Source organism: Glandiceps talaboti, chromosome 17 (genome assembly GCF_964340395.1).
Source record: "Glandiceps talaboti chromosome 17, keGlaTala1.1, whole genome shotgun sequence".
NCBI lineage: Eukaryota > Metazoa > Hemichordata > Enteropneusta > Spengelidae > Glandiceps > Glandiceps talaboti.
Window position 1 is genome coordinate 22,209,218 of NC_135565.1, and position 21,962 is coordinate 22,231,179.

Sequence of the window (21,962 nt, forward strand, 5' to 3'; positions counted from 1 at the left end):
AATGTGACACAATTGAATTGACATAATTTAATGATGGAAGATAGTTAAAATCCATAACTTTAAAGAGACTTACAAGTGACTAGATTTAATAGATACTCAGAAATGTGACAAAGTTGAATTCAGGGATGAAAGCTAGTCAGTAGAAATAAACTGGAAAGAGTTACAAGTGATCAGATTTAAAGATACAGTCCTGTAGAAATGTGACACAGTTGAATTCAGTTATGAAAGCTAGTTAATAGAAATAAACCTAGAAGAGTTACAAGTAACCAGATGTAAAGATACAGTCCTGTTGAATGTGACACAGTTGAATTCAGTTATGAAAGAAGCTAGTCAGTAGAAATAAACCTGAAAGAGTTACAAGTGACCAGATGTAAAGATACAGTCCTGTTGAATGTGACACAGTCAATAGAAATAAACGTGTAAAGCATTACAAGTGATCAAATTTAAAGATACTCAGAAACTTTAGAAATGTAACGATTGAATTGAATACAGTGTAGTAATATGTAAAATGCTGAATATTGATAAACTTAAATGAAATAGTTACCAAGTGATAATGATATTAAAGCTATTGAATGTAGAAGTGTAACTCAGTAGAATTTTCTGATATTTTTTGATAAATAGACATTGTCAAGTATTAAATCTAGTTTGATTTCCTTTATAGGTTGGTCAGCTAAAGAGAAGACTTCGAATGGAAAGACAGGTAACACATCAATTGGTTTATTTTGTGTGTGAAAGTGGTTGGTTTCATCAAAACAATGTCTGCATGAAGGGAGTAAAAAACCAGGTTTTTATGAATCATCTATTGTGGCCAAGTAAAAGTAATGGTTTGATTGTGATTAACCTGTCCTTAGTACCATAGCGATATATAGATCTGTAACCGTTACAATTTCATAGTTTATGAAAAAATATTGCAAAAAATAGCAAAAACATTTATGAAAAAATATTGCAAGAAATGGCAGTAATATTTACAAAGAAATATTGCAAGAAATGGCAAAAATATTTATGAATAAATATTGCAAGAAATGGCAGTAATAGTTATAAAAAATATTGCAAGAAATGGCAAAAACATTTATGAAAAAATATTGGAAGTAATGGCAGTAAAATTTATTTTAAAAATATTGGAAGAAATGGCAGTAATATTTATTAAGAATATTGGAAGAAATGGCAAAAACATTTATTAAAAAATATTGGAAGAAATGGCAAAAACATTTATGAAAGAAAGATTGCAAGAAATACTAAGTATGGAAATAAGAGAAAATAAATAGAGGCCACACACAATTAGTAATTTCTTTTTTAAAAACAATTAAAAAGTTAACTATTTCTATATTTATTTAATATATTACATTTATGTGTAGACTTTCGAGTTCATTCTTTGAGTATATATTTCTAGAATTCAACTGTTGAAAAATCCATTATCCTTGTAGATTAGTTCTGATAGTTGAAAAGTATTATAGTATGTGAAATTCACTTCTAACTAGTAGGTTTCTTAATACACTTCTAGCTAGTAGGATTCTTACATTTTGTAACTCAATTACAGGTTTTTGATTTCTTGATTTATTCATCTCTAGCCTGTACAGTTCTCTCTATTATTATTCTTATAGATTTGTTACTTGACAATGTATAAACTGACATGTCATCAAAAGTAAACTTGAAAGACATACAGCATGTAGAGAACTCATTGATTTTCTTCTTCAATGATCTTAGAACATTCGTCCAAGATTGAGGACAATCGCAATGACAGTTCATTTGATATCGTGGATGAGTCAGAATTGGAGAGTTTGGGAGGTGTTACAGGTTCAGGGGTACAGGGTGCTGTGGGCATTGCAACTGGAGTTGCTGTGTCAGGTATGGCACATGTATGCAAGTCATCACTTTGCATCTTATTAATATGTCAAATATGCACATTATCACTTTGCATGTCATGAATATGCATATATGCAAATCGTCACTTTGCATGTCATGAATATGCACATATCACTTCACATGAATATGTATATTATGCAAATCTTCATTTCTGCATGTCATGAATATGCATGTCTTCAAATCAACACTTTGCATGTCATGAATTAGACATTACTTCACATGTCATGGATACCTACCATACTTGTCATAAGTGAATATGCGAATGATTGCAATCTTTCTGTGCTCTAAAATGTATTTTCTCCCATTGATGTCCCAACAACAAATTTAAGTGAAGTTTGACACTTACACCTTGAAGTTTGTTTATCAATATTAACACTTCAAATTGGGGTAAAATTATTTTCATCTTATATAATCAACCTAATCAATATTTGGGTTTATTATTTTTATTTATTTTTTTTTTTGGTGGGGGAGGGGGATTGTTTGATTGGAAGAGAGGGGGGGGGGGAGTTGAAGTATTTTTGTTTGTGTTTCCCCACCATACCATTGATCACTATCTCTTACCTTGTATATATTTATCTTTCATCTTCTATGCCTATTTATACTGGCTGCTGAACACTGGGAGCTTGCAACATTTCACTTCTTTCATTTCAAAGTTTCAAAAGGTTTGTCTATTTTTGATTTACCTCTCTGCAATATATGTCTTACACTTGATGTTATATACACTATCAGATATGTTTATTTCACAACTTTACACAGGGATGAAAGCACAGAGAACAGCAAAACCCCTAAATGATATACTCCTAATGTTTATAACTTGAACTAAACTATAATCGTGTTGTTCTATCTCACTGCTTCACAAAAGCAAGATGGGATCAAAGCATAGTGAACAACAAAATTCACAAATTACATATTCCTGATGTTTCATACTATTGTCCATTGTATGTGCCTCTATCCCATTGCTCCACATATGCAACAATTGATCAAAGCATGCCAAGAACACTGAAGTTCACAAATGACATATTCCTGATGTTTAATACTACTGTCCGTTGTATGTGCTGCTATATCCCATTGCACCACACAAGCAACATAGGGTTGTCGGTGGCCGTACGCCTCTTACCTCTGCAGTCTGGGTTCGAACCCGCCTGGTGTTGGCTGGGTTTGATTTAAAATTTAACTAGGTCTGCATGTAAGAAGGGTGATGCTCAGTTTGACCCTGCCGAACAACGCAGGTTTTCCCCGGGCACTCCGGTTTCCTCCTGCTTCTTCAACACTAGGGCACTAGGGCGCTGCTCTGCGGCGACCATTCAACAAATTTCCGAATTTATTTGGACAAATAAAGATTATTAAAAAAAAAAATAAAAAATAAAAAACATTGAAGAGATGTGTAAACTAATTCAAATGCCATGGCATATTACTGAGTGTTTCAGATGTTATAGATATGTATACTTCCATCTCATTGTTTCACATACACAAGTGATCAAAGCATTCGGTGAACAATGAAGTTCACAAATTATGTATTCAAGATCTTTCATTGAACTAAAGGTGGTTACTGTCATTTAGTCATTACTTCACAAAAGCAACCATGAATAGAAATATTCAGAGGAAGTGTTCACATTGTTGATGTTTAATATGATATGGATCTCTGCTAACTGTCATTTATCAATTGATTGTTTCAAAACAAAACTGAAGACTTATTTGTTCACCAAAGCCCACGGTGTGCACTAGCCATTCAGGGGTACTGAACACAGCATTGCTCTGGAGAATGTTGTATTAGAAAATTGATTGATTGATTGATTGACTGACTGACTGACTGACTGACTGATTGATTGATTGATTGATTGATTGATTGATAAGCCCATTGCTTCACACATACGCCTCAAAACCATAACACGATATATCATGACATCTTACATTTTTCTCATATTTGGCGTTATCATCTCCATTTCTCAGAGACATCTTCTCTAGTAAGATAATCTCTGTGTATTATTCTTCAATTACATCTATGATAAGAAAACACCACCAACACAGCAATTACATCTATGATAAGAAAACACCACCAACACAGCTTGTCTAATGTTGAATGCTTTGATGATTTTATGCATGCAATTCTTGATAACCTAAAATACAATTTTATGACAACTACTAGGACCCAATGTGATAGTAGTACTAGCACATTGGGTCAACAAGTTGTAGGACATTGTATTAGTCATGGTGTCTTGACACATAGATATTAAAGTTAGTAACTTTGAAACGATATGAGTAAATCTCTAATGTAAGCCTTGACAAGTAGATAGACAGTAGATAGTACTTTATAGTAGGTGTAGAAACAAACGTTGTAGACACTTACATTAGGGAAATATAGTGTCTCTAGTTTATGTTTTAGATTCACTCACTGCTCCTTTTGATCATGTGATGACCATGTGACAAACATGTGACTATAATGAACTATAGCACTCATCGTGTACATTTCTTATTTTAATTACAGGTTCTGGTGTTGGAAATAAACTACGAATTCCTTTACAAATTTTAACAGGAACACCATCTGAACAGGATGATGATGGAGGTATTGAGATCATTGCCAAGGCAACAGACGACTTACCAACAGAGGGGTTACCATCAGATGTGAAAAAGAACAAACATTTAGAGAAAATTTCTAGTATTGATTCTGAAGCTTCTGAAGCAAGTACATTGGTTAGCAATAGTTCAGATACATTAGGGAATGATAGTGATATCAGTAGTAACAGTGGTGATGGTAAAACCAAGAAGAAATCAAGAATTAATCATCATTCTATAAGAACTACCATGTCAGATAGTGAAATTGAACTTAATGGGGTAAGTCTACATGTGTATATCTGTGTGTGTGTGTGTCTGTCTGTCTGTCTGTCTGTCTGTCTGTCGGTCTGTCTGTCTGTGTGTGTCTGTCTGTCTGTGTCTGTCAAGAAGTAATCATTCTATCAAAACTACAATGTCAGATAGTGAAATTTAACTTAATGGGGTAAGTCTACTTGTTTTCGTATAGTCCATATGATTGATCTAAAGTATGTGTGTGTGTGTGTGTGTGGGTGGGGGTATGTGTGTGTGTTGTGGATGTTTATAACTGTGCATGTTTGCCTGTCTGTTTAAATATATACCAAATATTAAATTATGTCAAAAATGATCCAAGGGTCTGTCTGTGTGTGTCTGCACTTCTGTGTGTTTACTTGGTACAACGGTGCTATAACAGTAGATGTACATATATGCTATATGGTCAATATGTCAGTGCATGGTTTATCATTTTCAATGATGTGTACAACATTGAATAATAGCAAATCTTCATCAGTACAATTGAAGTGATTTGATGATGTATTTACTTCCCAATGGATCCAAACTTAATCTGTATCATTTCTTATATTTGATTACAGCCAGCACAACATTCAAGAAGGAAACGCCTTCCAAGTGTATGGAATGCTAAGAGTCGTGTTAGTGCTGGGTTCCGATATCATGCAGGTAACATGATAGCTACTGATATGGCTACATCACCTGAAGCTGTACCAAGACAATATGTCTTTGAGAGTTTAATTGGTAAGAAACCCATTCAATAAATTCTACCCTAGTAGTATTAAAGTAATGAAGTCATGATGGGTGAATGGTTAGCATGGTTGGCTTGGAATCTGCAGGTTGCAGGTTCGAGCGTCATCGCTGTCATTTTTTTCTGAATGGCTAAAGTCCTTGGGAAAGATATGAACTACGATTGTGCCTCAGTCCTCACAGCTGTATAATTGGGGACCTGGTAGGATAGAGGTTGTAATGTGAATGTTTTAATCCTATGCACTTATATAGGCAGTAATGGATTGTATGCTCCTAGGGAGTTGAGGAAGTATAAAGGGTTGTTGTGTCGCTATAGAGCCGTAATCTTTTACTGACTTCAAATAGTCGCACCGTGAAAGTACATGTATTCACACATTCACTGATACATGTAATGATGGCAATATAATGCATCTGTCTGTTTCTTCAAGAGATTGTTGGTGACCCCATACAGTCTATTACCTGAGGGATACCACTAACTTTTCTTTCTGACTTCAAATAATGACAGATATTACACACTTGCTCACTGGTCGTGAGAGTCCAATTATGTATTTCTTTCTTTCAAGGACCCCAGGTAACAACAACACATTTTGTTTCCTCGTGGATACAAGTAACTTTTCTTAGTGAATATTGCACACATGTTCACAAGTCTTGGGGGCAACATCATGCATGAAGGGACTATGGGTCTCCCCAACTCAGGGAACTGATGTGAAATAATGAATGATATATCTGATGATATTTATTTGTACCCCTCTGTAGGTAAGGATAGGTCACCTCTTTGGAACAAAATGCTGTTCTGGGAAGATCTTTACTTTGACTCCGTGTCAGCAGAAAGAGATGCTGTAGGTATGGACCAAGGACCTGCTGAAATGATGTCTAGGTAATCTTATAATAAGATGTATGCCATACTTTTAAGTTGGTTAATTTCATGTATGAAGATAAGACCACAGAGCTAACTGAAGTGTATAATTCATAAACATGACTATTTAAAGAATCTACATGATTTAGAGATTTTTGATATTCCTATTAAAGGTAAGATTCTATCAATAGAGAGTGTTCATTTTGCCAAGTGACCCCTGACCCTTGACCCATGACCCTTAGAATACCATACAGTTACTTCTATAGAGATCATGAGGCTATGACACTAAAGGTATAGCCAATGGCAATACGGGACTCTGCAAGACTTGTCAATATCACAACAAATTGTGGTTATTGACTAGTTAAGTTAGTTCCATTATGATATTGGACATGTCACTGTTTGTAATAGTCTGAAAGGTTCAGCCATTGGTCCATTCATGTAATCACACTCCATAGTACATTATAAGCATATAGTGGAAGGAACACCTGAATCTTTCAAGCTATGTTTGTAAAAAGTTATGACAATAAATTATGAATGTTACAACTTTACAAATTTTATAAGGCAAGGGATACATTGGGTATTTATTCCTCTTTTCCATAAAGTTGGACCAGGTGTAAATTTTTACCTTAGAGAGTAATGTCCAATGTAAGGGGAAATTACTGGGCCTGTCACAGGATTAATAGAATTAATAGATATTTATGGTTTTGTGTATAGATACTTTGGGTAATAGATATTTATGGTTTTGTGAATAGATACTTTGGATTAGGTCAGATGGAGAAGAAAAGACTAGAGGAAGATGAAGACAAATTATTAGCAACAATGTTACATAATATGATTGGATTCATGGTGATGATGAAAGTACCAAAACCTGAAATCAAAAAGAAGATTCGCCGACTTCTAGGAAAGGCTCATATCGGTCTGGTACACAGTCAAGAGGTTAACGAACTCTTAGATGAAATCAACAATCTAGTAAGAAATTATTGAAGTTTGTTTTATTGTTTGTGAAGTGACAGTATGTTTAGGATGAAATAAAAAATGTAGGGAAGATTAAAGTCTGTGTTGACAATGTGTTTTAGGGATGTCTGTCTGAATGTGTGTCTGTGCCTGTGTCTGTGCCTGTGCCTGTGTCTGTGTCTGTGTCTGTGCCTGTGTCTGTGCCTGTGCCTGTCTGTGTCTGTGTCTGTGTCTGTGTCTGTGTCTGTGTCTGTGTCTGTCTGGCTGTCATCATTTTCTTGAAACTCAACAGTATGGTAAGATATTTAAAAGTCAAGTTTGTTGACCTTGATTGAAAAATGAAAGTGTGTTTCGAAGGTAGGAAGGGAAAATGAAAGCCAGGTATACTTTTACTAGTTGTTTAAAAAGTGGAAATGTGTTTAGAAGAACAGCGAGAAAATAGTAAAATTGTGGCGTAGTGATTTTTATAACACCAGTAAGTAAATTCTCATCACGTACATAACTGTAAAAATCAATATTTTGTGTTTTTCAGTATGGTAATGACATTGACTTAAAACCCAGTGTGAGTAGACAAATGAGAAAACATTCATTTGTGGTCCATGCTGGCACTGACACAAGAGGTGATGTTCTCTTTATGGAGGTAAGTAATCAATCAATCTTATTTTTCATTACTCTAATGGATAATTATCTGTCATGTCCACACAGTCTTATTTGCCCACACGCTATCACATCCCATAACATTTACTGAGGCTTGATAACTAATGCTATGGTATATCAAAGTTTAAGTAATTCTGAGTTGATAAGTCATGCAGTTGCTTATACATAATGTAAAAAAAAGTCTAGTCTCATTCACTACCGTACAATGTAGGTTCAAAACATCTTTAGAAATGGAACCGTATCTTAAATCAGTAAATGACTTCAAGGGGCCACAATTAAAATAATGATATGTCATCACATTGTGTGTAGGTTGGTGGTGATGTCATCATTACATGATATGTCATCACATTGTGTGTAGGTTGGTGGTGATGTCATCATTACATGATATGTCATCACATTGTGTAGGTTGGTGATGATGTCATCATTATATGATGTTTTAATCTACATAATGTATATAATATTGTTTTCTTTCAGGTTTGTGATGATGCCATCATTATAAGGAGTGGTAATGGTTCTGTTTGTGATAGATGTTGGTATGAGAAACTGATAAATATGACATACTGTCCTAAAACTAAAGTATTATGTTTATGGAGGAAAGTTGCACAAGAAACTAGACTGGATAAATTCTACACAAAGAAGGTTGGTTTGTCTTTTTTTACTGCAATCAACTTGAATTTCAACAAATGATAATTTAATCAGCTTACAAAATCTTCCATATTAAAAGAAAAAATATAATATTCTGTTAGATCTGGAGAAAAAATGAATATTCTCATTCAAGTATTTTAAAAAGAGGCTTTTGTTATAAAATGTTTTCCATGAACAAAGTGAATATTATTTGATATCGACAGTAATTGAGAACAAATTGAAACAGCTTGAATTTCGGACTAATGTCACACCTGACTTTGCTTCTTCATGGATATTGTTTCATTATATGATAAAATTGTAATGTACAAATGTTGTTTTACTCTACAGTGCCGTGAGTTGTACTACTGTGTTAAAGAAAGTATGGAGAAAGCAGCTCTAAGGCAAAATGGATTACCAGGAGGTGAGTGGTATACTGCCCTCTAGTGGTCATGGGCAACAATCCTTTGTTTTTGTACGAGTGGCATTTTCCTTTGTAAAACTTTTGTTGTTTTCATGATTACAGTGTCTTAACTGACATATAATAAAATTGTCCTGATATTCTATGTTTGACTAAAAGATTTTACCAACAATGTCTGTAGGCAAAAACTAACATTTGCATCTATTTTTGGTTCATTTCCTTTCAAAGAATGATTTACAACACCAAACCATTTCCTAATGGATAACACTACCATAATAATACAAGTAGTTTAAAGCTGTACATTTGTAGTAGCCATGATTTTCACTATTTTTCATTTAAATTTATCCTGTTGAAAAATGTTTTTAGATTGTACTGAAAATGAATCAATACATTATTACTCATCTACTAATTTGTGATGGTACTGTGTACAGTGACTACATGTAGATGTCTGTGTGTTAAAAGTACAAATAAACACTCCTCCAGTATTGTTTGTCAATATATTATAATATTATGGGATACCGATAGATAATCATATATTATTCTGAATCAGCAAATAGAACCTACTCAGTAGAAAAATAAGACCAAAAGATTATGAAAAAGATATTCTGAGTGGCACTGTTATCTTCAGTACACCCTTGTCAGTGCAGATATGATGTCAGTGAAAATTTAAGAATTGCTCCCAAGGAATTTGTTGATTCTATTAGTACTAGAAATTTGTGAGTTGAGTATGAACCCAGAGTCTATAATAATAAAATAAATTTAAAAAAATCTACCTACCTCACCTATTCCAAAATTGAGTGTAATCAGAACCACACATTTTTTTTTTATCAGGCTTTATCTAGGTTGAATATTAAAGGTTTAACTTTACGTCTAAAAACCTTAACTTAGATTCACATATTATTACAGGTAATGAGTTAGGTGGAGAATTTCCTATCCAAGATGTCAGGACAGGCGAGGGTGGTTTACTACAAGTTACATTGGAAGGCATTGGTTTGAAATTTGCACATACAAAGGTAAGAGTGAAATTAATCAAATTGCTGTAATTGTATCCCCAGCTTGAGTTTCAAACCCAGTCTGTTGACTTCAGTAACGCATACATTACCCATTTACAATAGAGCCTAGCCAATATGTCTGTATTAACAAGATTTGAGGAAAGCCTTAAGGTGGAAATTTAGCTGTAAATGTGCATGTGAACTGACTTGATTTGATTTTACTCGTCAAAAAATAAGATGTAAGAAAGAGCTTGTACTCAATCAGGGTTCAAAATTTGTAGTAGTCCAGGGCATATAAACTTAGTCTACCAAACATATAATTCATAGATTATCAACTTTATGATGTCACAGTGTTTTGTTTAACATAGGGAAATAATAGAACATTGTAATTGAAACACTTTTACTTGGCGAAATCTGACTATCAAGTACGGAAGTTAAATTCAAGTCCTGGTACTACATGCATATTAAGCATAGACCAGGGAATGCTTGGTTTCTAGTACTAGTACACTCTATGAATTTAAGTTGTATCCATTAGTGTTAGCAAGTGTTTTGTTGACATTTTTCTTCTACGATGAATAAAATGAAATCAAGTCAGTCTCATAGCTATGATCATGCTTTTGTTGTTATTGTTGCAATAATATGGACCATGATGCATTGCAGTTTTAAAACCACCTGTAGTGGTGTACATGTAGTAGTGATATACAGTTAGCATGTAATCCTTGCCTTCTGTTGACATGTTTTTGTGGGACCCAGTTCATGTCTACATTAGTTAACTAGTCTTTGTTACGAAGACAATATACCCATGATGCATTGTAGTTTTAAGACCCTGTTCACATAATGTTAAGACTCTGTCCATTTTACAGTATCGGTGCTATCACCTCTGTACCTCACCTCCATTTTGTAATATCAAGTTGTTATCCACCCATGTTGTATCGTGATCTAACTTAAGTCCTTGTACCGATATACCGGTACTCGTCATACTGTATTGTAGTGTTAAGTCCTTATATACCCATGTTGCATTGTAGTGTTAAGTCCTTATATACCCATGTTGCATTGTAGTGTTAAGTCCTTATATACCCATGTTGCATTGTAATGTTAAGTCCTTAGATATCCATGTTGCATTGTAATGTTAAGTCCATATATACCAATTATGCATTGCAATGTTAAGAAAACCCTGCTCACTTTGCATTGTAGTGTCAAGTCCTAATACCCACTTTGCATTGTAGTGTCAATCTCCAATACCACTTTGCTTTGTAGTGTCAAGTCCTGATACCCACTTTGCATTGTAGTGTCAAGTCCTAATCCCCACTTTGCATTGTAGTGTCAAATCCCCAATACCCACTAGTATTGTATATGCATTGTGTATTATGACTGGAACTTTTCACATGTGTTCATAGAAGTTACAAGTTTATCCATCCATGTTGTGTTGACCTATCTAAACCTTACATGGCGTGTGTTGTGTTGTATTGAAGTGTTAAACTGTATCGTGTAGACTAGCTTTAAATTTGTCATTTGACCTTTGACCTGTCATTGTGATGTAGATAATATAGTCACTGTGGTACATGTATATTGTTGTGATGTAGCATTACTGGACTTTGACTTGTGTTGTGAATGCAGTGTTTTAGGACCTGACATATGCTGTGTTCTTAGATTTTGATTTGCAATGTATGTTGTCACTGACCAATGCTTTGCTTGTTGCCTAGTAACATTTGTTATCATGGCTTAATTCGTGCTCTGTCATATCTATAAACATGTGATACTGTCATACAAGAATTTCTTGATGCCCAACTGATATATTGGCACACCCAACTGTTATATTGGCACACCCAACTGTTATATTGGCACACCCAACTGTTACATTGCCACACCCAACTGATATATTGGCACACCCAACTGTTACATTGGCACACCCAACTGTTATATTGGCACACCCAACTGTAATATTGGCACACCCATCTGATATATTGGCACACCCAACTGTTATATTGGCAAACCCAATATTTTTACTTTCCAGTGTTGTTTTCCTGTAAAACAGTTCTATTTTACTTTTCATATTCATATTCCATGTGCCTTATCAGTACAAAATAATGCTACCCCCAAAAAAGGGTTCATATTCCATGTGTTTTGGTGTCATGGTCCATGTGTTCTGCTGTCATGTTTCTTGTTCTTGTTCAGCTATCATGTTTTTATTGTTGTTAACTGTCTTACTATGTTCTGTCATGTATTGTCAGATGCCATGTGTTTTTCTGACTATGTTCTGTCATGTACTGTCAGATGCCATTGTTTTTCTTACTATATTCTGTCATGTACTGTCATACATTCATGTGTTTTTCTTACTATGTTCTGTCATGCACTGTCAGATGCCATTGTTTTTCTGACTATGTTCTGCCATGTACATGTACTGTCATGCATTCATGTGTTTTTCTGACTATGTTCTGTCATGTACTGTCAGATGCCATATGTTTTTCTGACTATGTTCTGTCATGTACTGTCATACATTCATGTGTTTTTCTTACTATGTTCTGTCATGCAGTCAGATGCCATTGTTTTTCTTACTATGTTCTGTCATGTACTGTCAGATGCCATGTGTTTTTCTGACTATGTTCTGCCATGTACATGTACTGTCATGCATTCATGTGTTTTTCTGACTATGTTCTGTCATGTACTGTCAGATGCCATGTGTTTTTCTTACTATGTTCTGCCATGTACTGTCAAATGCCATGTGTTTTTCTGACTATGTTCTGTCATGTACTGTTATGCATTCATGTGTTTTTCTGACTATGTTCTGTCATGTACTGTCAGATGCCATGTGTTTTTCTTACTATGTTCTGCCATGTACTGTCGTGTTGTACTGACAACGTTGTGTAATGTGTTGTCACGTAGTCTTGTGTCATGTGTTCTGCTGTCATGCATAACTTGCTGTGCTATTCACTGTCATGTTATTTGGCTATGTTGTAGCATACATGTATATCAACCTGTCATCTAAACCATCGTGTTTCAATTTTTCTCTCTTCATTTGCTGCTTTGCTGGGGTTTTGCATGAATTCTTTCAATCTCACAAAATATCTCAAAACTTTTGCAGCCACGAGTAAGTGCAGTTGAAAAAAAAAACATGCTATGTGTAGTAACCCCATCACAAAGTAATATCAGTATTGCCATAGTAACTTAATGTTGCCATAGTAACCAACAATAGTAGTAAAACAATGCCGATAAGCTTAAAGTTTGTATATGTTTGTATCTAATACTAAAAGTAAATCAGTTGCTCATGTAACCCATGCCCTGTGTTAAGCCAGCTCATGTTTGTAAGAGCTCCACATAGAAAGAGTTGCCCCTTCCTGAAAAGCAAAGTTTGAAGCTGAACTTTGTCTAAACTTTGCTGCGTTGATTGACAACAGGAGCTCTTACACACAATTGCTGTTGCTTTTTCATTACCCCTAGGACAAGTCACCTACGACAACCAAGTCATCCACACCAAAACTAACCAACTGGGGAGACTACCTCAGTAAGGCCTCCTGCTCACTGCTCTAGCCATGGTTTCTATAGTAACGCAAATGGGGGCAGACAGAACTACTTGGTGTAGCCCAGATCTCATTAGCTGTGCCGTTTTGTTACCATGACAGTCAACCTTTCACCTCTGACCTCATGACCTTTCCCAAGGTGTAGCAGTAGTTATTATCTTTTCTTTCCACTCCACTCATTTTCATATTCCATAGTTTCATTGCTACATTATAACTTTTTGTTCATAAATCTCACAATATCTTCTGAAAAAAAAAGAGAAACTACCACAAACATGCTGTCTCTGGCCCATCATTTCTAACACTATATTTAGTAATCATATGCAAATCTACATATATACAACTGTAGTAGAAGTATACCTTTGATTTCTTAGATAAACCTAGGCTAGTTGTATTTGATTATACCAATAGACAAACAACACTTAAAGTCAGACACGTACAGAGCATGCTGGTTACTTAGTAAAGTCAGACACGTACAGAGCATGCTGGTTAATAACTGACACTAGATAATTACTAATATATTAAATGATAAATGATATATAGTTTTTATTTAACAGTAATATAAATAGTGCTTGTAATTTGGTGTGTTTGTAGTATCTGTGCATGCAGTTCTGTTCATCTTTTTTGTGTTTTGAATATCAACAAATTTATCACATTTCAGCAGCTTTCTTATTTCTTTGCTGACCATTTGTCACTCAGAACTTGAGGCCTATCTCAAAATATCATTCTTTCCTTTTTAAGCATTATTCTCTTGATCTCTTCTTTTCTGTTACACCAAAAAAAAGTGGCACAGATTTTTTTTCTTTTTATTGCACTCTTGTAAAGTTGAGAAAATCAAAATATGTTTTGACGGCAATTAAAACATGTCAAAATTGAGTGCTCAATGACACCTTGCACATCCCTTTGTAAATGTCTTCCACCCCTGCTTTTTGCAGTAAAACATTTCTATCTATAATAATTTGTTCAGTTTGGATCAAACTATTCTATAAAGCAGGGGTGGTTGTCCAATTACTGTGCCAAGATCTTTTGAGATGGTCCTCAATGATTCTAGTCTGTGCATTTCTAGTCTTACATTCCTCAGTGAATCTATAGTCTCTGCATTTCTAGTCTTACATTCGCTTATCAACTGTGTTCTTGCAAACTAATCTGTTCTCTTCTCGTTCCCATCATGCATTGCTGTGGTGAAGGAATTTGAGGTACTCTATCCAGGCAATTCTTTTGGTGTTGGAATCTAGATGCTAAAAAAAATTAAGAAGTAGTTTGTGATTTTATGTTTTATTTCTATGTTGTGGTGTGTAGACATGTCTTGTCATTGAGGACCACTAGAAAGGTCTGAAACCCGAACATTTTTGTCTTGATTCATCAATTTTATTTCGTTCTGTTTTATGCAAATCAAAGGTCACAATGCCTGTGGAAAGCTCGCGCTGATAATGCTTTTCAAAATATACTAAATATTTTTTTGTAAAATGCTTAGTTTCATCCATTTTGGCAGAATGTCTAAGCTTCAGTTTTTGTAAAGAGACAACAGTAGTTATATTTGTAACATTGTGTTGCATTCCACGTCGCAATTTTTGTTTAGTGAGTTGTGTTTATCCACAATGAGTATTTGCATTTCCATCACTCACTTGTGTTTTTGCAGCTTATCAAACTATGATGTAAAATACATTTAAGATAAAAACAGAAATGACGTTATTACAGTCTTGTTAAGAAATAAAGAAAATATCCAAATTTTGAAATCCACTTGATGCTATACAACAGAAGAGAACATAGAAAAGAAAAGTGGCCATCACTTATTTTTATTTATGGAGTAATGTCAATAGAACTCTAAATGTTAGGGTTTCTGGCCATAGAAATCTAAATGTTAGGGTTTCTGGCCGTAGAACTCTAAATGTTAGGGTTTCTGGCCATAGAAATCTAAATGTTAGGGTTTCTGGCCATAGAACTCTAAATGTTAGGGTTTCTGGCCATAGAACTCTAAATATTAGGGTTCCTGGCCATAGAACTCCAAATGTTAGGGTTTCTGGCCATAGAACTCCAAATGTTAGGGTTTCTGGCCGTAGAACTCCAAATGTTAGGGTTTCTGGCCGTAGAACTCTAAATGTTAGGGTTTCTGGCCGTAGAACTCCAAATGTTAGGGTTCCTGGCCATAGAACTCCAAATGTTAGGGTTTCTGGCCGTAGAACTCTAAATGTTAGGGTTTCTGGCCGCAGAACTCTAAATGTTAGGGTTTCTGGCCATAGAACTCCAAATGTTAGGGTTCCTGGTCGTTTAATGCCCCAGTCATGTATCGCATGTTATTTTTTTGTACTATGCATGTGGTTTATGTTTGACACTGTTGTGTTAGCATGTTGAAACAAATATTTATTTTTTTCCAGTACATTTCATGTATGTGCCCCATTACTGCTTCAACGGCTCTGCTGTAGAGTTCTCCTTCATCGACTTCAAGTTCAATACTATTGTAAACATTCCCCTACAGTTAGCATTGATTTTGTACAACATAAACATATACAAATTCATTTATATCATATATATTGCAGTCCTTCTGCTGTGTCACCATGTGTTTTTGAGAGGTTTTTTTTTGTAATGCTCCCCTTAAGAAATTCCTATACGTTATACAAGCATGTGTGAAAGCTCACATTAAGCAGTTTGCAGCACTATAATGTTTCAAAGTATAATCTCAGAAATTCTTGCAGAATTTCATAAATGAATAGTTACATGTCAGTGGTTTTGAATTGAGTACTGCCCACTGGTAGCGTGTAGCCAACCCTTTATGTAACACATTAGTTATTCATATAATTATTATAGTATGCCAAGATTAGCTGATTGGTCATAATTAACTATGTGTTCACCAATGGAACACTTTGTTACATAGCCATAATTTTCAAGATGACTGTCACAATCTTTTGGTTCATATGTGAGCATAATTATTACTTCTTTAAAAATGACAGGGTTTTTTATCTACATAGAGGAACTTTCTAATGGTTCAATATATTTGATAGTGTTGGCCATAGGAAAGTTATCCCACACAGAAAAATATGACATTGTAAGGGGCATTCTGATTGGTCAATATATTGCAGAGTGTGGGCAAATAAGAGTACCATACCACATAGACAAAGGTTAACAAATATGACATTATTTTAGGTTTGAATTATTTGTTATTATCAGTTTTCAGATATTAATCTGATTCATTTCAATTATTTGGCTTTGAAATTATAGAATAAATTAAATTTTATAACATACCAAGGTTTGAGCATTTAAAGATAGAAAGTATATAGGGGACAACTTTGACTGCAAATGGAAATATTTTTGAAAGAGACAGGAAGATTAAAATGGAGAAAGAGTACTGAAAAATATGGCTGTGATAAAAAGATAGTTATGTTTGTACAGATGGCTATCCACTAGTAGGAGGTTCTCACTTCAGTTCAGTCGACTCTGAGTTGACTCTAGTTTTACCTAATGTAAAAAAAACCTCAAATATGAACAGTTAATGTTGGCTCAGTCAGGTTAAATTCAGGTCAGGTACAATGGGGGGTTTAGAGTAGACTTATTTTTTGTGTCTGACACAAAATTCCATTTGATTACGTAAGTATATTTAGGTTCCTAGATATTAAAGGAGGGTTCCAGGGTTAAAGTTCAGGGTTGCTGCTAAATGATTAGAACAAATGAAGGCTATGCTGATATTGGATGATTTTGGTATGTGATCTGTGTCATGTACAAAAATTCAGTGTGAATGGAGTCCCAATCTAGCTTATTAGTTTTACTTCTTTATGTCACCACAGAGTGAAAGACCACTTTGTAGTCTAAACATAGTATAAAATATAAATACATTTGTACATACCATGATTTAACAGACTATCATTTAGAGATGTTGAAAATAATAAATGAAATAAATGGAAGATAGATTAGAATCACACAATAGAAAAACATGGAATTTACTCAAGGTATTTACAGATGTGAAGAATTGTAAACACAGAATTTTCACATTTCTACATACACACATTTGCGTGTGCACATGTGTGCACACAGACACACACATGCACACACACACACATGCATGCACGCACACACACATACATACTTATAAAAATGCAGGAAGATCTTTGTAATAGCTAGGCGGCATTACTTACATACCAGGAAAATGAATTGAAGGAAGACACCAGTCTCCATAGAGCATTCCATTATCAACACTCCTATCCCTTCTATCCAGGTTTTGTAGGAATACCAATTTCACTAGAACTTGCAGCATGGTTGTATGGAATACTGTTCATGTCGTGTAACCTCAATCCAAAGGATTGAAAGATATATACATACTACAATGATTGGAATATGCCAAATCACTTGATTTTCAATTTATTTTTTCTTTGACAGCAATTTATAGAATTGAAAGATATCAAGAAATGCCATACAAAGAAGGACGTCTTTATAATTCATGAGTTTAGTAAGTATTAAAATATTAAACACTATTACTTGGTTCTCTTTCAAACAAAATGATAATCATTCTTGTTATTTAAGCTTTTAATATTTCTATTTGTGATTTGAAATATTATATAATTTGTGATTTATCAAAGTGATGAATTAGAATGTAATTATGTGTGTATAAACTGTATTAAAATCTTACTGATAATAATATATATTAAAACCAGATTTGAATCCAACATTGACAGTTAACAAAAACATTGCATGATCTTTACTTATAATGAGACATTATATTGTAGTTTCAGCTAGGTGTTCAAAATTGTATAAAATGTTCCATTTGAAATTTAGCAAGAAGCTAGCAATAATGAGACTTGAAGACTATGTCAAACTTATTTCTGTGATCGTCATATTCCACAGATACCCAATCAAAGGAGGTTGTAAAGAAGCGGTACAAGTCCAGTATGGCTAACGAGATCTGCTACGCCGTACTCTGTGTCTTCTCCTACGTAGCTGCTGCCAAAAGTGCCGAAAATAATCGCAAAGAAATGGAGGCCAAGATGGCCACCAAACGCATTGAATATTTACAGGACTAATAGAGTACTCATAACTAATGTCATGTACATGTAGCTTTAATCTGCTAACTAACCTACTATCAAATTTCCACAATATACTAAATTGTATGTTGTAATTTGCACCAGCACAGTACTCTTGTTGTAGCTGCAACTTTTTCAAATGTCAACACTTTATAGGAACCAGTATAAATAATCTGTTCTGTTTGTTTTAAGAAATGTCACAATTTTTAAACATTTGGACCAAATATCTTCCAAAAATGTGAACATAAAACATAAAAATATAATGTTGAAACTATAATTTGAAAATTATCAACTTCACTGCCAAATTATTGGACACAGGGCATTTCTGGTTTTCTGGTGATAGTTGGTGTTCTTTGTCAAGTAGTCTAGTGGACATTTACAGCAAGTGTTATTTATCTGTTGTCAACTTCATTTTGCATTTGGGAACATTTTTAGTTATGATGGTCAAATGGTGACTGGCTTAGAATCCATCAGTTAGTTCAAGCCTTTGTTGCCATTTGTTGCTGATTGGCTATTATATAAGCAAGCCCTGGGGTAAGATTTGAACCATGACTATGATCTAGTCAACCCCAGCTGTATTATTAGGGACCTGATAGGATAGAGATTCATTGGTGAAAGTTGTACAGCATTTTATGTACAATATAGTAATGAACACTATATGAAAACAAACACCATTTCTATTTATTATCATTATTTATGCTAAATTTCTTGTTTATTCTTTATATACATAAAAACAGTGTACATAAAAATGATATCATTGCATTGTAATGCAAAGATATATTCACTGTTGACAGTGCTTATTATGCAGGGTAGAAAATTGAATATTATCATATGGACCCTTTCAATCATAGTAGTAATACGTATATGTACAGTCTGTTTCCTTAAGACAAACAGTTGTTATTGCAACAACACTTTCAGCGAAGTCCGCATAGTTCAAAAATTGTTTTGGTCTTTCAAAAAATGTATTCCAACGTATTGTGCAATCAATTATATATTGAGTATTACTGGTATCGAACATTCAGAGTATATCAATTATGAAAATAGGTCAGTTATCAGACTACCAAGTTCTCTAGCCATTGTACCTGGTTTTCTGGCCTTTGTAGGTATTAAGCTACATGGTTTTCTGGCCTTTGTAGTTAGTAACTACCTGGTTTTCTGGCCTTTGTAGTTAGTAACTACCTGGTTTTCTGGCCTTTGTAGGTATTAAGCTACATGGTTTTCTGGCCTTTGTAGGTATTAAGCTACATGGTTTTCTGGCCTTTGTAGTTAGTAACTACCTGGTTTTCTGGCCTTTGTAGTTAGTAACTACCTGGTTTTCTGGCCTTTGTAGTTAGTAACTACCTGGTTTTCTGGCTTTTGTAGTTAGTAACTACCTGGTTTTCTTGCCTTTATAAGTACTCCATATACAGATATTAGGTCAGTTGATGTACTGTGCAATTATGTGATTTCCTCCTACATTCCAAATAATTGTAGGTTGTCCACGGAAGTATGTAAATTCTCAGATTCCATTTGGGTTAGGCTCTGACCTTTGAACTTCTAACATTTACATACGTCAGGTCATCCTACATATTGTGCAATCATAGATTTCCACTTACATTCCAAAAGCAGGGTTCCCATGGAAATATGTAAATTAGTTTTGCCAATATCCTATCCTGTCTCGCAGCAGGCTTCATTTGTGAATCTGTAACAATATTCTATGACAGAGTCACTGATCAAGCTAGTGTGTAGATGTAGGCTTCTAGTAAGCATGGTCAAGTGTAGATGTTAGTACATAATTAGCAATAGAAGTGTAAAGGGAATCTCTGAGTCACTAAATGGTAATATTACCTTTGTTCAGGGTGAAAAGAACATAATATTGAAAAGTGACGTTTGATGGGTTAAACAAATCTATGCATGCAGAAATGATACTATTTAATGATAATTCAGTAGAATGTATATAGTTTATAGGAATTGTGATGAATGTTACACCAATCAGAATTTAACATATATGTAGCACTCAGCAAACATTCAATAATTGATCAATTGGACTCGAACATGTGACACTATAAGTGTTTAGTGACTAGTATAATTCTGGTTTAAGTAAAAGTCACATGTTTTTATCTACTTCATAATATGTTCTACATTCCAGAATTGTGATGACAAAAGCTTGTCTTTTAGTTGGGAAGTGCTTAAATGGATTAATGTGAATTCAAGAGAGAAATATTATGTCTAAAACCCTGTCTACATGTATAATAGTTTTAGTATCAATTGAATTATTCCCTGCTTTCAAAGGGTGTACTTAGAGTATAATGTTAACTTCTGTGGGGGAGTTTATTTAGATATACAGGTTCCTGTGTTCACGAATTCAACAAATACATATATACAGATCTAGTAATGTGATACATTAACAGATTCCTAGGCTCAAATGTGATAAATATACATATTCCAATGTTCAAAATTTTAATCCATATACCGATTCCTGGATTCTCGGATTTAATAAATACACAGTTTTCTACCGTCATGATGTAATAGATATCCAGATTCCCAGATTGATGTATTTCATAGTATGTACAGATTCCAAGAAAACAATTCTTTAATTCAGAAATGTGATAGGTATTCAGATTCCTAGTTCCAGAAGTGTGATAGATATTCAGATTCCCATATCCTAGGATGAGATGGATATTCAGATTCTTGGAACTAGAGGCATGATAGTTATACAGCTTCTTGGACTTCAGGATGTTAAATATACAGATTCCTGCGTCCTATTCAATCCTGTCATAGCCAATCAAATTCACTAATTGAGGAATCCAGTATAAAAGAAAAATTCAGGTCCTGATTGAATTAATATGACTGAAAGAGAGAGAGAGAGAGAGAGAGAGAGAGAGAGAGAGAGAGAGAGAGAGAGAGAGAGAGAGAGAGAGAGAGAGAGAGAGAGAGAGAGAGAGAGAGAGAGAGAGAGAGAGAGAGAGAGAGAGAGATCACAAGATGGTAATTATGTTAGACAATAATTTAGATTGACATAGCATGTCAAAGAGTTGTTAACAGATATATATATCCCTATATGAGGTGTTCAAATTGATAGTACTTGTCAGTCATGGTTATGTTGTCTCACAGTCAGGGACAAAATGGACTAATAATCTGCTGTCATATCAGTAGGCAGTATAACTTTATTTAGATGATGATGATTCCCTAGAAATCTGTTAAATGTGTGTGCTGTTCATTTTTATAGACAAGAATGACTTCAGCTGTGAAATCAGTGTACCAAAAACCAACTACAGTATTGGTTAATAAGTTGATTAGATTATTGATGAATGACAGAAAAATTAACAATTTGAAGTTTTTTGTGTAATATTGTAATTGTCCCTTAAAAATTGCCTAGTTGTAAATTTATTTCTAATCTAAAATAGGGATCATATGTTCCTGGAGTTAATGAAAGTCCGGGAGAAATTTAATGTACTCTTTCAAAATCCTGGAAAACGGAATTTATGAAATGATCAGCCATGAATATTGAAAATCACCACTGCCATC

The 21,962-nt window shown here is 34.3% G+C and overlaps 1 protein-coding gene across 6 annotated transcripts in view; it reads left to right on the forward strand.

Moving 5' to 3' along the window:
• LOC144447937 (MAP kinase-activating death domain protein-like) overlaps window positions 1–21,297 on the forward strand; it is a 70,483-nt gene extending 49,186 nt beyond the window's left edge. For 3 of the 6 annotated variants that reach the window (XM_078138040.1, XM_078138042.1, XM_078138043.1), the window contains exons 14-25: window positions 662–700; window positions 1,705–1,845; window positions 4,349–4,695; window positions 5,265–5,424; window positions 6,187–6,307; window positions 7,039–7,255; window positions 7,773–7,880; window positions 8,372–8,536; window positions 8,870–8,942; window positions 9,846–9,952; window positions 17,815–17,884; window positions 18,280–21,297. In XM_078138040.1, coding sequence (XP_077994166.1) covers window positions 662–700; window positions 1,705–1,845; window positions 4,349–4,695; window positions 5,265–5,424; window positions 6,187–6,307; window positions 7,039–7,255; window positions 7,773–7,880; window positions 8,372–8,536; window positions 8,870–8,942; window positions 9,846–9,952; window positions 17,815–17,884; window positions 18,280–18,455 — 1,724 coding nt within the window. In that variant the 3' untranslated portion in view covers window positions 18,456–21,297. The remainder of the gene's footprint in view (window positions 1–661; window positions 701–1,704; window positions 1,846–4,348; window positions 4,696–5,264; window positions 5,425–6,186; window positions 6,308–7,038; window positions 7,256–7,772; window positions 7,881–8,371; window positions 8,537–8,869; window positions 8,943–9,845; window positions 9,953–17,814; window positions 17,885–18,279) is intronic. The other 3 variants (XM_078138044.1, XM_078138045.1, XM_078138041.1) reach the window with 2 other exon arrangements.
• The last annotated feature ends 665 nt before the right edge of the window (window positions 21,298–21,962 follow it).